The following is a 17,150-nucleotide window of genomic DNA, read 5'->3' as shown; positions in this document are numbered from 1 at the left end:
ACATAGCTGGCCTAATTTTTCCCAGCAGGAAGTAGCAGCAGTGAAAAACCCAAGCCCAGCTGTAGCTGATTATAGTGAGACAACCAGCTCCAACCTTTGTACCACAGCTTTTCCCTTCCTGTAAGGTTAGAGTAGTTTAAATGAGTCTCTGGCCTGGACAGAGAATTACTCACACCATAAGCCAGTTTTCAACCTGTTCAGCTCATGTGGACAAATATTTACCTTTTAAGAAATCTGCAGAGTAAAAATCACCTCGACGCCAAAAGATCATGCTATCCTAACACTTAAGGGTTATCCATTGCAGGAAATCCAGATGTTAGACACATTCTTAATTGAGCAAAAAGGCTGTGGTGAGTACATTTACGTTACGTACTGTACTTGAGTACAATTCTTCAGGCGCTACCTTTACTGTGTAAACCAAAAACGCTAGTTTTCACCCTTTTTCGCTCATGTGGCCAAACATTTATCTATTGAGACAGATTAGAAGATTATTATATTTAATGTATCCGCACCACATTTTGGTAAAGAAACTATTCACCTGGATTCCAAAATATCACGCTATTGTTAATGTATAGGATTATACATTAAAAGGAGGCTAATAAGGGCTCATTTCAGTAAACAAGACTAAAATGTCCCCCAAAAGCTCCTTGTGGTGAAAGTATGACTCCCCTCTATCCTGTGTGAGTGATCCCAAAATGGACTGTCAGGGTGACTTTGACAATGTCACCACAACCTGCAGAAACCCACTATTTTCACATAATCTGATGTCACCATCTTCTTGAGTTCTCTCTCACGATATCTAAGTTTTGGAGAAGTTTGGAAATACGAACGGTAAGGCTGCCTGTGATGAGAAGTGAAATGGCGTCATGCTGTTTCTACACCTGTATGTTGACAGGGGGGGAATGCATCACTACTGCAGAACAGGCAAAATGTTGCAGCCAAAAAATGAGAATGTTCACATTTATTATGCAATCCTGCTCGTTTCCATGCAGTATTTTATACCTCACAGCAGGTGGGAATCCGTGCACTGAGCCGACAGCTCTGATATATGGAGGTTTGAGCCAGAGCCACATTTAGCTGATGATTCAAAGCTTGTGTCCCCAGCACTCAGTGTAATTCGGTCTGCCTACTTAAACATTAAAAGTGGAGTCTAGGAGGTGGCAGCACCGTCGTCAGCACTTCTTCTCCACCAACAAGGATCTTGTGGCTGTGCAGTCACACAAAACTACAGTTACAAATACACCATTTAACCGAGTGCATGTTGGGTCATCACTGACCAAAAACAAAAAGACAGACAAAGGCCAAACTCTTTGCCAGTAATTTTATTTTGAGATATTTTGTAGAACAGGGGAACCAATGATTACAAAAAAAAAGTCCGTAAGTGTTCTACATGCTACACCTTAACCTAATTCATCATGCTTGCCTGGAAAAAGTACATAGAAATTTAACAAAAAACGTACAATTAAAACTGACGTACATTATACTCACCATTAACTTTACTTTTAATGTACCTTTCTCTTGCCTCCATGCACGCATAATTTTTTTACATTACATTTAGATAAAAAATTAAGACTTTTAGGCGCTTCTTTAAACCATAAAGCAGTTTTTTTCCCACTCAAGACAGAACGCACCTATAAATAAAAAAACAAAAACAAAAATGAACAAAAAGAATGATATCCATTTGGACAATATTGGTGGAAAATGGAAAGCCTCAACTTCTTTTAGAACATAACAGATGAATTTGCATCCTACCGTAAAACACTTACACGCCCATATAGTGCCGAAATGAAACTGGAAGTCTGTCCCAACTTCTCAATCTTCAATAATCACATTGAAATAACACATTTTGATAAAATAAATATCGCACATCTGCTAGAAATAAATAATGATTACTGAAACACCTCACTATGTTAAATGCTAAAGTGAGACAGATTTCATCTACGCGACCACTTCATTTCATGGTATGAGGATGGTCATGTGTGTAAAGCACTAGTGCGGCTTCGAGTGTCTCTCGCGGCTGTTACCTTGAGGTAGATAACACATTTACATTAACGCCTACGATAATGGTTGCTGCTGGCATCATGTGTCAGATTTACAGTATGAAAGGGTTATTAAGGAAGCTTTCTTCGGGGAAAAATGTCATAAACGAAAAATAAAAAAAGGACATCCCATCCTCTTTTTGTGTATCCTGTTCCAGGAAAGGGTGTTTGAAAGCACTTTAAATGCCTACAGCAATGTTAGCCTCGACCATCCTTCCTTGTGCCACACCAAAACCTCCTCTCTTAAATCAAAACTCCTCTCCAACCATCCATCTTTCTTCTAGCCAATTCTCTCCTGCTTTCTGTTCGTCTACAGTACTTATGTGTGCGAGTGACATGCCAGTTTAGCGATGAGGGCGTAGACATTAACCCATGAAGGCCTGGTTATCAAGGCTCAGAGTGATGACCAAAACTCTTTAAATATAATAACTCAACCCTCTCAACTCTTAAAAATAATAATAATAATTAAAAGTAACCATAATAAAAAAAGGTATGAAATGATTCAAGTACAATAATATACCATATTATTAAAAAAAACAAAAAAACATAAAAACAAAACTGCCTAGATTTTGTACTGTGAGGGAGGATATATTTCTTTAATTAAGATGCTTGAAGATGCTGCTGTATGTTTTGTGGGCAATTTGTGGGGAGCATTTGACAGCGCAAGGGGTGAGGGACGCCTGGATGGATTTTAGAGGCAAGTCATCTGTGCTGTCAAAGCCAGGCAGGGCCAGAGAGTCCAGCTGCATATTAAGCACAATCTCCGTGTTCCTGCCGAGGAAGCTCTCGTCCAGCTCTCTCACCTCCGAGGGCTCCGTCTCAGAGCTGGCCACAGTCTCTACGACCCCCTCTTCCTTCCGGCTGAACAGGCGGTCCAGGTAGCTGGTGTAAGTGCTCTCCTTCTGGAAGTGGTCCTCTTTGCGAATGTCCCAGCATGCTTCGTCTATCAAACAGCCGTTCTCCCCGACTCTCTCCCCGGAGCCGAAGCTCTCCCAGGGCTGAGCGGGCCGGACGCTGTCCCCGACGACTCCCAACCCTCCTCCGCCTAACTGGGCGAGGTTTACCAGGCACTTCTCCTCCTTCTCCTGACTTATGGACTTGGACATGGAGCCTGAACGGGGAGCCTCCAGCTGAGAGACGGAAGAGTTGAGCTCGTTCAGGAGGCCCACCTCGTTGAGCAGGGCCACCTCCTGACAGGGCTCCGGCTGCAGGCTCAGTTTGATGGTGCTGGCGATGAAGGAGTCGAAGTCAAAGCCTTGGTTTTGCTGGCCTTGAGGCTTCTCTGTCTGGTGTTTCTCCTGCTCTCTGTCCTTCTCCACCGGACTCTGGGTCTTCTCCGCCTCCTTCAGCGCAATCTGCGCCTTCACCAGCCCGTTCTTCTCACACTTGCTCTTGGCCTTGCGGTCGGCCTTCTCCTTGCTCTGCTGCTCCTTCCAGTTGGAGAGGTCGATGATGAGCTTGGGTTCGTAGTAGTGGTTGACTTCACTGTCCCTCCAGATGAGGTTGTCCAGGTAGGAGGGCGACACGGCCTTGTAATTACAGGTGTGGCTACATTGCAAGTCACAGTATTTGTTTTCGTGGTGGTGGTCGTCATCGTCATCCTGCCAAGATCGCTCTGGCAGGAACAGAGTGGAGTAGTCGAAGGACGGCTCATCCAGGAACTTCTCCCGATCTACATCAGCATATTTACGAGGATCCACCTGGAGACAGATAAGAGACCAACATTTAGCCTTTGTTATCTCATCAAAAAAAAATGGGTTTTAAGTCACTCAGGAGCAAGACATGTTTTCTCCATACACTTATCAACTTGATAGATCTTTAGTTTACAACACTGGAAGCTATTTCCTATGTGTATTATGTATTCTTTTTAAGTAATACAATACTTAAATCTATGCATCCTCCCATTTGGGAAGCACATTTTCACACAAAATAGTTTGTCAAAATTCAAACACACCTGGACCTCCTCCTCGTCTGTTACATCAGAGAGTGCCCTTGGGTCAACCTGAACTTCGTCTGGGTCGTGGGTGCTGTGCAAGTGCCAGTCAGCCTCTGACATCTGGCTCTCATGATACCTTATGATAGATTATGAAAGAGAGAGACTTTAGTACACAAGCACAAAATGACTGAAAGAAAAAAAAAGCTCCAGTACAGGATCTGACTATGCAAACAAACCATTAAACCAGAAAAACCTGTATATCCATATTATTACTGCTCAGTTAGCAGAGAGAAAAGCAAACCATCCTCCACTGAAACTAAGCTCACAAGACAAATGTCCGAACAGGGAAAATATAACTTTGCATCTCTGAGACAGAGAGCAGGTGTTTGAAAGGGAATAAGTGAGCGGGCATACCTGTCCCAGGTGTGGCTGTGGCTCTGGTCCATGAGCAGGATATCATCTACTTCATCCTCAATGTGGAAGGGGTGTAGAGAAATAGGCTCGTCGAGGGGGAAGGAGTAGTCAGCCATATAGGGGTGGGCCAGGGCCTCCTCTGCAGTCAGCCGATCCATGGGGTTAAAGGTCAAGATCTTCTCCAGGAAATCCAGGGCTGCAGGGAGGACAATGAGATTATCAAGTAGGAAACATACCATGTGATGTCTGCGAGATATGACCCTGACCCCTGGTCTGTGTTTAAGGGGTACTTCATGAGCCTGCGAATACTTCAATATGAATATAAAAGTGGTACTCACCCTGGGGACTGACGTCAGGCAGCAGCTTGGTCAGTGGTGTGTGAGGATTGGACATGTCGTTGCGGATAAAGACTGGGATGACGCTGTGGAGCTCCTGTCGGTCTTCCTCTCGCAGTACGGGGATGGACTCCAAGATCAGCTGCATCTGCTCCAGTTCATGGGCTCCTGAAACACCGGGCAGACAAACATCGGGCCCTTTCTTAGAAGAGTTATACAACATTCAACGTCTGCATGACTGAGTGAGTTTGTTTTGAGCGAGGCTGAGTGCAGCACATCATGAGAAAAGGTATGTTATTTGCCTTGTGCTCAGCTCAAGGCAGTTTCAACAAACAAGAGCAGTCAGACTCTGCCGGCTCCAGCTGGATTTGCAAAGGAGAGCAATATCAGACCTGTGCTCCACATTTACCTCATCAGAGTCACCCACTTCAAAGACTGCTTGCCAGTATGTTTGCATGAGGTGTTACAGTGAGTCACACATAAGAAACTGAATCAACATTTACCTGCAAAGAGGGTTTTCCCTGTGAGCATCTCAGCAAAGATGCAGCCAGCGGCCCACATGTCGATGGCTTTGGTGTAGTTGTTAGGAGAGAGCAGCAGGCGAGGAGATCTGTACCACTTGGTGACCAGACCTTCAGAGAGATGGCCCTGTGTTAGAAGGGAGGACATATTTAGTGGGACTCAGGAAAAAAAGAAAAAATGTACAAGAAAGTTGGACTCAACAGTATTTTTCTAAAAACTATCCTTGTTTATGAACTTGTGTGTCCTCATGTTTGGTTCATTCACAGTTGAGAGGCTCTAAAATCTAACATCATGTGCCTGCATGTTTGCCCGCTGTTAACATGTTTGGTCCGTGCTAAACCTCATAACCCCTGTGCCGTCTCCTTGACGGACCTGCTCTGTGCTGGTCACGTACGCAACACAGAGACAAAGACCCCGGCGAGAAAAGACAGATGAAAGCGGGGAGATCAGACACGTGCAGGCCCTGTCAGCAGTATGAGAGAGCACGATAATCCCCTGCTGCCACACACTCCACTCACTAGTGACACCAATCTGTACTCCACTCTCACACAGTCCCTGACTACTCACAGGACACTGAACACAAAGGAAACTGACCTGTGTGTGTGTGTGTGTGTATACACACACACACTGGGACATTGGGGGAGGGGTGGTGGTAAAATAACACCCTCTCTGCCCTCTCTCTCCCCCACATGCAGTGGTAGAATTGTGGTGAGACCAAAATGGTCGCCTCACCACTGAGCCAGGATCTTGTTTCTGCCCTAAGTTAGCTGCAAATACTTGATGTCACTCTATCCTGGAGTGTATCACGGCCTTCTGCACGCACTTGTTTTGATGAGCCTATAAATGACTCGCCATGTAGACTGTAGATAGAACTCCTTCCTTCAGGTAACCAGCTAATCTGTTTGTCTAGCAGTGGCTTTCACCAGGAAGCTTGTAAAGAGGTCAAGGGGAATTACAAGGTAGTAACACACAAAGGCAGGTCGCACCCACTGACTGAAACTTGCAAAGTTGTAAGGTTGTAACCCACTCTGAGAAACAGCCAGTAAATTGTCTGACATATGTGGAGAAATAACTGCAACAAGCTTAGCAGAGAATTGCGACACATGTAGATTAGCTTTAGGTCATTGCGTAAGGACAATTCTGTGTACGATGGACTCTGAACTAAACTAAAGAGTTTGCCTACCAACTGAGTGCATAAAGTGCATTAGGTGAATTCCAGCTCACCTCTTGCTTTTACTGATCTCTAAGTGAACAAAGAGAGACACACTGACATTAAAGCATCAGCCATCTCAATACCTCTGGCAATAATCAGTGAGTAAACCACCTGAACCAGATCAGACTGGGCTGACATTTAATGACTCATAACAGGCTCCCTTCAGTGTGTCTGGCTGCGGTTAGTCACAGCAACCTTTAGCAGGTCTGACCAGATGTTAGTAAAGGTGGTTACCGCTGCTGTGCTGCTTCACAGAAACTGGTGAGTGAAGACTAAAGCGATATTTCCTTGCTGGCACTCGGGCTGCACAATTAATCACAGAGCCAGACTTATCGCCACACTTTGTTTAGCGCTGTACAAAAGTATAGGCTTTGCTTTTGGAGAGTTGTCATGCAGCCTGTGCAAAAATGTCCTGGATGTTGCAGCTGCAGTCCAGAGTAGAAGAGTAAAATACAACAAAGAGCAGATGGGCAAAACTAAAGTCAAATGTCTGGAGCAGAAGGCGAAGAGCTAGTCCCTCTAAACGGATCATCATCCGAAGTATTTCGGATTTCGGTCAATTGAAGTCAAGATGTTAAGAACAAATCATATGCAAAGAGTACAAAACACACAAACAGCAGTACAATGAATGCATGAAGGCCAAATAAATAATGTCGCTGAATCCTCATCCTTGTCCAGCATGAAGTCAGACATCCATAACAGCAACGCTGTACAGCGCTCCACCGTAAAAAGGTTTGGCACAATGTTATTTATATTTTGCTTCCAGGAGATGCACTTTGAATAAGGACAAGTCTTATTTTGATGCAAAGATTTTTACATTAGCAGGAATGTAGCTCAACATGGAAGTGAAAGCAGTGCTCGGTTTATTTGAATGTGAAAGTGCAAAAAAATATTTTGTCCCTAAAAATCAATGAATAATCGTGATCTCAATATTGATCAAAATAATTGTGATTATCATTTTGACCATAATCGTGCAGCCCTAGCTGGCACTGAATGTATTTGAATCTTAACCCACCCACACACACACATTAATCATTTCACTGGCAAACCATGGGACTGTAAATAGCAGGATATGTCTCACAACACATTGGACATATGGACCTGATTAATGGATAAACAGTTTATTTCAATCTGGTCTATGGCTAACCACCGTCATTCCTGCTACTTTTAGTTCTTGAAGATGATGATAAAATGACTATTGGTTGCAAGAAACTGCATCTTTTTTGGCTTGGGAAAAGTAAGGGAAACCACGTCTCTGAAATTCATTAAGCCTTAAATCTACTCAACAGCGTTTTTCTTGTTAGATCCTATGAAGTCTGGTACCAGACAGGCCTGTTGCTGGCTGAATAATTGGGTCAAATGTGTGTGCGTTCTTGTAGTTGTGGTTGTGGTTTGGAGTTGTGTGCAAGAAAGGACCTCTGCGAACCCCTTCACCCCCCTCTTCTTATTACAGTCCTGAAAACGTCCCGGTTATTATCTCTACAACATCACAAATGGCAGGCACAAGAGTCTACATCAGTGCAACTACTTTGGCTTATGGTAAAAATGCAAACAGACCACTTTCTACATCAATATATTATCTGTATGTCCCACGCAAGTTTGTCTTGCACTTCTAGCCTTCATTTTAAAAAGACAAAATTTTGATCTTGTAAATTATTTGACATTTTGCTGATGTGACATCACCTCTAAAAAAGTGTGTTTTGCTACACTGAGCAGACGTGGTATCACTTAGCTGAAGTAGTTTACAGCCTCAGCTAACCTAGTTTCAAACCATAACAGCTTCCAATGCTAAACCTAAATGGGTGAGTTATATCCACAGCATTCTTTCTTTGTCTTGTTAAAAAGGGTGAGCTACAACTGGAAATTAACACAGGCTTTAGATGAGCTTTAAATAAGGCCCTGAGCAAGGCACCCACAACAAGACAAAAAGCTAGCTGGGAAAAGGAGGGGAATCAGGGTTGGAGGGGTTGGATGAGTGCACGTGAATTCTTGTCATTCTTGATCCTGGGCCACCACGAGGGTCGGCCTTAAGGTTCACACGGGCAGAAACAACTCGCCTTCCCAAAACAATGGAAAGATAGCGGAGAAACACAGGTACTCTTGGCAAGCTTTATACCACATACTTAAAACAAAGCCATGCAGGATGAATAAAAGCCTGAAGGGAATCATGAGGAGTTATGTTTTTATTAACCCAAGCAAAGCAAAAAAGTAGGAACGTGGGAGGAAAAGGTGGAACAAATGTCTTGTGCCTGCATCACTGGTGCATGAATCTAAATACCTCGTTGCTGAAACTGAGGTTCACTGGCAAAGAGCGCTTCTTTATTTAGAAACGACGTTATTCAAATAACATGCACTCAGCCACCCAGCTGCCCCGGCTCACCCAGCCTGCTAGAAGTGGAGGGTGGTTGTGAAAGCAAATTTGCCCCCAGTGATTCTGCTCTAATGTCTGTCCAATACTGAGACCAACTGTTTTTTTAACGCCTCTGCACCATAGTGCTGTGTGGGGGTGATGGGTTCATTTTCAAACAAGCCTCATTTGGTGTGAGACACCAGACGCACGGTCAATCAGACAACTATAGGTGTCATGAAAAAGTGGCTGGTTGAGATCTCTCCCTCCCTCCACCACACCACTATTGTTATCATAGTAGAGACAGACAAAACACAGCAACACTGTTTGGAAAGGAGAGCAGGGTCAAAGCCTAGTAAAGTCAGTCTGACTGCAGCATTTGTATTCTTGACAAAAACTCAGCAGCAATAGTCTGCTGCAGTACTACAGCAGACAATAGTCAAACACAAGAGAGCTGACCCCAGTCAAGCAGCTTTTCAATACCCACTTGCCTGCATGTTTCCCATCAGGAAAAACTGCTTATATAGAGGGAAAATAGCCCACATGGCAAACCCTGCTGTAAGGGAGGAGTGCGGTAACGTTGGGTGGGTGGCTACGGTGACTGAACAGTGTGAGAAACTCTCACTTCCAACCCGGGGACTATGAGCCCTCGCCTTCCTCTTTCTATTGCAGAGAGACCTATTGTCTCCATCTAAGATATGACTCATGTGAGAATATAGAAGTCAGAGCTGAAAATGTGACTACATCGCTAAAACGTAGTGATGATGGTGAGCTGGAAATGAGCAGTTCTGGTAAACAAGTGTGCGTAAGTCTATCTCAGAGTGATGTGTGGATCCTCGCTGTATAAGGGATATGAATGAGTGCCAGCCAAAGGGATCACATCACGTGAGCCCACTTCAGACCCTCCGATGACTAATCTGAGACACGTGTAAGCATCTGACTGCCTCTGTGCTTTAAGGAGATCCAGCAACTACACAGTGAGAGAGAGACAGAGAGAGGGAGGGAGGGGGAGACTTCCCAACCTAGATTCCCTCACATCACCCCACCATATGGCCTTCGACTGGAATTTCCTCATCCCTTTATGAAGGTGACAGAAACACACATGGGCAATAGAGGCCTTTCACCTGGCTACAATTAGACAGGGTGATCCACACTCTTCTCATACCAAGGACAAAAGCAACCTACTTTATTGCTAATTACAGTGCTTCACAAAACAAAATACAGGCTTATAGAGAGCATTAAAATGTTTACATGCAACATTTTGTGCACAGAACATCTGGCTTTTGCCCAGGTTTGCAGTATTCTGGCAACTGATGAGAGACAAGGAAAAGGCCTGTAACACAAAGAAAACTGCTGTCTCTGAGACCCAGTTTTCTTAATTCTACAATTCAGTCAGAAAATGGAGTAACACCTCCCGCAAATGGAACCAAAGGAAAATGCACGCTCTCGGGTGTAAATAAATCTTGATATATATTTTAATGGAGCATGTCCATAACGAATCTGCTGCAGCCTCAAGCCTTAGACATTATCATCAGAAGCTGACGAGGGCAAAAGGATGAACTGCGCCTGCAATGTTCATGCTACATTCAAAGATTTGTTGTTTTTCCCCACCAGGGAATGTCGATTATCTACATCTTTGTTAAGCCACATTATCATGAACCCACTCATTTGTATATTTAGACTTGGTATTGAGCCTGTTTTCACTTCTAATTGTATACACTTGTTAATGGACAAAAAAGTTCCCAGGGTTGTGTTTGCCACAGCCTTCTCCCTGACAAGGGAAACAGAGGCGTTACCTTAAGGAACCACATTGCGTCTTGTTAACTTCCTGCTGAGAATTGCGTCACCTTGGGGACCACTGCACTACTGGGTAATAATGTAAACATCACGTGCCAGAGCAACAAAGCACTCATCTTTTGGCAGAAAGTGTGCAAACAGTTATGTTTGCTCTTCTTGAAACTCTAGTCTGTGCAGCATCGCGAAACCCCATTAAAATCAGATTGCAGATTTTCCACGAATACAAGACTGACTGGAACAGCTATTTGGAGACTGGTCCTACCTTGTGAGAATAGTGAGGGTCCATGATGCGGGCCAGCCCAAAGTCCCCGATCTTCAGTACCAGGTCCTCTGTGTTGACAAACAGGTTGGCGGGCTTGAGGTCGCGGTGCAGCACATTGGCAGAATGGATGTACTTAAGGCCCCTGAGGAGCTGGTACATGAAGAGCCTGGCATGACCCTCAGACAGAAGGCCCCTCTCCAGAAGCTGACACAGGTCTGTCTCCATGTACTCCTGCACAATGTAGACCGAGTTGACCTCTGTCAGGGATACCACGTCCTCTGTTAGCCTGCGACCGTTGGGGCCCAATGTCTCAAACACCTGGTGACATACAAAGAAGGGTCAGTATTTAAAGTCAATTCTAAAATTGGGCATAAATGTTTTTTTTCTTTCAACCTCAGAAAATAAGAAATAATCTTTGCTACTTTGAGCATGCTCATTGCAACTTACCTTGACAATGTTGTCATGGTCGAGGCGTCTGATAATCTTGATTTCCCGCAGGGCATGCTTCACACTCTGGGGGTCAGTCAAGATAATTTTCTTCACAGCTACACGCTTGTCACAGTCAGTGTCAACTGCTGAGAAGACCAGGCCGTTCCCTCCATAGCCCAGAGGCTTCAAGTCCATGTAGCGAGACCCCAGGTCAAAGCCATGGATGTTCATCAGTGACTCAAACTTCTCTGCCATGACGACTATTTTTAGCTTTTGCACCAAGCTTCTGCTATCTCTAAAGGTTTGGTCTCTGGCCTGTTTCAAGTCCAACTTTAACACCCACAGGAGCAACTTATCTGACAATTCCCCCACTGCTTTAGAGGCTGAGCTAACTGACCCCTCTACAGACGACTACCGAGTCCCCCCCTAACTAGCAGTCACTGTCAGATGCAGGGCACTAAAGTGCAGTCAAACTTTGTTTCCATCTTGAATGTCAATCCTGGATGTGTGGATATCTTTAACTGAACAATTCTTAGTAGACTAGTGTTTATAGACTGCAATGGAATGAACTGGAATGGGGCCAATTAAAAAGCAAGGAGACTAAGTTAAACTATAAAATCATGTAGTTGCATCCTTACAGTGCAGATACATTCAGTGTATGACTGGTCCTGAGCAGCTTCATATGAAATGTGCCTAAATGCACTGTTTGTGTGTAGTTTTTTTTTTATATTTATTTATCTGTGTATAATTTTCCTGTCAAGTCACCTGATCTATAAAATTGAAATGAGTCTGGCCTTAAAGTCTTCAAAGTAATTTTTCACCCTCAATGATCAGGTGGCTCAAGCTCGCCACAGTCGCAATCAAAGCTATCCTCCATTTTATTTGGGTATAACCTGAAAGAAAAGAGAAAAACAGAACAAAAAAAAGTTAAGAAAACAATAGATATATTGCCAAAATAGACAGGAGTTTAATCATTTAACAGGGCACAAAATAATCCGCCGTTCCGCTAAAATGTAACGTTAGTCAAGCCTCACCCTTATTACGATTAAATTATGTTGGGAATTTCACAAAAGCAAAAGACTAACAAACCGGCTCATTCACCTGCTTAAGTTTAAACGTGGTGTCAATAATGGAAACTAACCCTCCCCCGCCCGGTTTAGGCGCTTGCTAGTCCGGTTTCTGGGTATCGATAAAATTGTAATAAAACCCACAAAGGCTTGGTCAAGATTAACATCCACGAGGATGTTAAAATACCATACATTAAAGCGTAAAACAATAGCTTTTAGTCCGAGTTTAACATGTTAATACCGTCTATTTTGGTCTTCATCGAGTCTGTGACTGGCAGGCGGAAAAAAATCCAGGAATGGAAGCATAACGGCAAGCTGACATGCTACTGACAGACCTCCGCCGCCTTGGTTTTAATTTATCACATAAACATGGCCACCCAGTAACACACACATATACCCAAATATACATGAAAACAAAAATCCCAATACACTGCCTACTTTGTAGATATCAAGCATAACGTTAAGGTAAAACACGCCGATAGCGCGAACAAAGGAGCCGTTGTTGGCGGAGGCTTCTGACTACGTGGTACAGCCTTCCTTGCGCCAAGCAGCACAAAGCCGACGTCGGTTAAACCGCTAAAAAAACGATCGCGGATCTACAGTGAAATCACATATCATTTAAGTAATAGCGATTTAAAAAATCCACATATAAGAATCTACTTACAGTCCTTATTCGTCGCATTAGTGTCGTTATATCTTTAATCAAACCTGGACGAGGTTTGACTGCGCTCCGCTCTCCGGTTCTGCGGATCTGTTGCAATCGCCATTTAGGCTGGGCAGAGCTATGAAAGGCGGCGTGACGTCACAGGCTGCCTTCAAGTACTGCCGGAAATTTTAAAACTACGGCGAGAACCCTTCACTGGTAATTTACTAGACTGTTTTTGGCCTATTACATATATGTTGCTCATTTTATAATTTAATAATTACTTAATAATTACTACTCTGTTTGATTATTGTTATATTAACTCTAATTATCGATTAGCTCTAAATAATATTCTGAAGCCTCTCTCAAGTTCATTGGGTTAATTAGATCTAATTGAGATGCAGTAAACCAGTACAAATGTGGTTGTTAACCAGCATTTACTGCTTTTTTGACCAATTATATTTAAGGTATATTATTTACATACTTTTCACGTAATTTCCATGGTCTCATCTTTCTTGTAAGGTGTTTTATAGTCTTTTACATATTCTTAATAACGTAATAGAAATGTAATACAAATATAGGCCAACAGTAGTTGATATGAATTGCATGGGTTTTGATCCTTGTGATATGTCAGCAAATGATGGTTGTGGTGATTTTTTTTTTAATTAGGCCTATATGTAAATTATACAATGAAATAAATTAAACAATAGCCACACAAGCAGCCAGTTTTAGCAGTGCAAGTTTATGGCTTGGTCTTACATACTGTAATATATCATATATTGTAGGCTATATCAGTAACACACTACGGAGCCGGTCTTTTTCACAGCTCCGAGCAGTACCTGAAAGCAGCAGAAGTCATTCAAAACATGTGTCTGAAGTTGGAGATCACGTGACAGCGGTAGATTCAAAATCCAACTCAATATTTAGCCCTACAGGTTCATGGGCGAAATGATAACAGCATCGTCCAAATGCCAATAATGCGGGCAGTAAACAAGAATTCTGTAAACATCTTTACGTAAAGCCATAGCACCTTTAAAACGTTCAACCACAGTTGCAAATTGATCACAGCCCACTAGGCTTATTAATAACATATATGCCTAGTAGTAATAACATATATGCCTAGCAGAAACAAACATGTACAGAGAGATGTTTGCATAAAATATTTTTGCTGTCTCTGGTTGTGTTTTGCTGCCTCCTAGACTAAATGATCCTTAACATGATAAGAGAAGGGGGAAAGAACATTCTGTATCTTATTTTATTGCAAGGAAATAGAGACGAAAATGCTGCCGACCAGGCGCTATGACAGTTGCTTATCTTACCTGAATTGGAGATCTCAATGTTTATGTTTTCTTCTTTCTGTTTGCTGTTTATTATTTCACATTCTTTCATAATTGAGTCAAGCGCAACAGAAAGATTAGGCCTATCTGGGCCCTCCAATATAAATGCAGTTTAGAACAGGCTGGTATTTCTTTCGTTTTCATCCATGCGTTAAAAAATAAAAATACAGTACTTGTTGTTTGTTTCTTCTTAGAAAATAAATTGTTTTTTTGTTTTTTTTACCGGATTAGTCCACGATTCGTTTCCCCTATGTGTTTTTGTCTTTGGTGGGAATTAATGCTGTTTTCAGATTATGACACGCAGCATTGCATTAGTCAGTGAGAAAAATCGCTCGCACAGGTCACTCACTGCGGCTTGCGGATTTAGAAAGTCCATCTGGCACCGAGATACGTAGGGTGTTTCTCTTTTAGCCCGCCCTCACATCTGATCTCCATGCGGCTTACACATCCAGAGCAAAACAAAGTCAAGAGATCACGGAAGGCACTATTTTTCCCCTGTTCAGATCCCTCATTCAGACCGCGGCTGGTGTCCTACAGCGCCCGGTCCTCTCGCACTCACTGTGGATACTGTGGATGGGCGGGCGGGCGGGCGGGCAGCAGCATCACAGCCGCAGCAGTCTACATCAGCATCCGCAGGCAGACCATGTGAGAACCCATGTGCCCGAGAATGCAGATGCCTCTCACAGGCCGGGATGGGCTCTGCGATGGAGAGCAGAAACTGCATGCGGACTGAGCGGGATGCGACAGACTTGGAGCGACTTATTGTCTCGGTTATTAGTCGGACAAGGAGAGAGGAATGTTGAGAAAAACTCTAATACTTTTCATAGCTTATTTTAGGTGACAGTAAAGTCGTAGTGCACGAATCCCAAAGTTATGTAATAATGTATAATTGTAATATCTGTTATGATTAGATAGATTTTAGAGAGACCGAACAAGGGAGAATGCTATATAGAGCGTTTATTTCATTATTTGGTTTGCTGAGATATACGTAATATACTGTATTTAAGGAGTTAATTTTTTCAAAAGAGGAAATGCGTGAATGGAACTACTTTAAGAAGAGTTTTTCATTCATTCATTCATTCATTCATTCATTCATTGTAGGTTTAAAATGAAAATCATGTAAATCATGCTAAAATGATCCAAGTTTTGATTCCCCTCCTCTTCTCAAAGGTCAGAGGTCAAGGTAGTGCAGATTGATGTCTTTGCTCTAAGGTTCTTATGTACAGTAGAGCTGATGTCTTCTGATGAGACATTTTGAACCCATGTCCTTGAGGGATTCTCCGCCACCAGAAACTAAGAGAGACACATGTCCTCTCATTAGAGTACATAATGTGATTCCTTCCCACTGGCCTCTGGCCCCCTTACGCAAGAATCGCAGATTGCTTTGATTGAAGCTACATTAATAATTAAAAATCTGATTTGTAGATATAAAGTATTGGCACTTGCTTGCCCCATGAGTGCTCTTTGCCCTCTGCTGCAGCAACATGAATGAATGGCGGTCAGAAGGTAAAGTAGCTGTTGGGGTAGTTAGATAATTCCCTCACATTTTGATTGTTTTGGAGAAGACGGATTAAATGAATTCTTGAAATTTGTATTCCAATCACAAACAATTACTAACAATGTGCCTCCATACAGCCTCTGCTGCAGGCCTCCCTTGTTACATCATGAGAGATCACAGTTGCATCTATTGCTGCCACTTACATTTACTGTTAGTGCTATATTACCGCAATACTTTATGGTCCAAAACAAACACTCTACTGTTGCAATCCAGGGGTCTTGTTTGTTGAGTGTCCCTCTCTTGTGTGACGAATGAAGTTTTGCACATGCTGTTTACCTATGTTCATCTGCTGGTGATAGTGGTGTGACTCTTACTCTCTCTCACACACACACTTTCACCTTTGCAGAGCATTGGAGTGTGTTTCAGTCCCATTCCCTGCATTACTATCCTCTTCTAGCTTTCCATAACACGAGACATCACCTGCTCTTTACGTTCCACCTGTTCTCCTTTCGCCTTAATTCTAGGCCAAAACAGAAATATCCTCAACATCACCAACACGTCACATTCACGTCTACTTGTTCCTTACGGTGAAATGCAATCTTCCTGCCACTTACCGATGCTGAAATTCGCCGGAGACGACTGGAGCAACATGGTGTAGAAGTTAATAGTCCATCCAGGAGAACTTATACTGTATATCCAACACTGCTAGTTCAACAGGCAGACAGGTGGAGAGGTTTCAGTGCAGTCCAGTATCTCCCTGTATATGTGTGGGTATGTGAATGTATTCTCAGAGCTTTGGCGGTGTGTTATCCTACTCCATGTGCCTCTGGTTGTGAGGTGGAGCTCCATGGACAGTTAATATAGGCCAGGCCGGAGAGGGGAGGAGACTGCTCTGTGTATGGCATGGCCTGTCAGTGTGTCAGACCCACTACCAGTAGAGTCCACTGCCACCACCTCCCTCTGTCTCTCTTTCACTGCTACTGTCTTACTCTTTTCTCCTTATTTTTTGCCCCCCCCCACCCCCCCCAGATCTGCTCTTAAATTTTATTTCTTCATGTTTTTGTCCAGTCCAAGCAGAAACAGAACTAATCTTTTGTAGTCTGTACTGAAACATATTCCTGGGTGAGACCTTTGCAGTTGCAGTTTTGGTTTGGTGATTCATGATTTTCATCTGTCAGCTTAAATCAAAGGATTACACAGTCCTAATGGGTTGTGAATGTTCTGCATTTCTTCGGATTTGGAAAACCCTCCAAAAACACATTTGAATAAAGTGAAAAATACATGCTCATCTAGCTACAAACAAGGCAGATT

General features: G+C 43.1%; 1 protein-coding gene across 2 annotated transcripts; it reads right to left on the bottom strand.

The window, feature by feature from the left end:
* Window positions 1-1,307: 1,307 nt before the first annotated feature.
* On the bottom strand, window positions 1,308-16,643 carry mapk6 (mitogen-activated protein kinase 6). Of its 2 annotated transcripts, none has more exons than XM_070919402.1 (8): window positions 16,454-16,643; window positions 11,313-12,187; window positions 10,866-11,183; window positions 5,228-5,372; window positions 4,728-4,892; window positions 4,390-4,585; window positions 3,994-4,111; window positions 1,308-3,739 (listed from the first exon to the last, which is right to left on the bottom strand). In XM_070919402.1, the coding sequence occupies exons 2-8, from the start codon at window positions 11,547-11,549 to the stop codon at window positions 2,636-2,638; spliced, it is 2,283 nt and encodes a 760-aa protein (XP_070775503.1). In that variant the 5' UTR covers window positions 11,550-12,187; window positions 16,454-16,643; the 3' UTR covers window positions 1,308-2,635. The 2 variants fall into 2 exon arrangements, with proteins under 2 accessions (XP_070775503.1, XP_070775417.1); XM_070919316.1 differs by lacking the exon at window positions 16,454-16,643 and adding an exon at window positions 13,026-13,121.
* Between the last annotated feature and the right edge of the window lie 507 nt (window positions 16,644-17,150).

This window comes from Enoplosus armatus, chromosome 1 (genome assembly GCF_043641665.1).
Source record: "Enoplosus armatus isolate fEnoArm2 chromosome 1, fEnoArm2.hap1, whole genome shotgun sequence".
Classification (NCBI taxonomy): domain Eukaryota; kingdom Metazoa; phylum Chordata; class Actinopteri; order Centrarchiformes; family Enoplosidae; genus Enoplosus; species Enoplosus armatus.
Note: the sequence above shows the minus strand (reverse complement) of the source record. Positions and strands in the feature narration are given on the sequence as shown.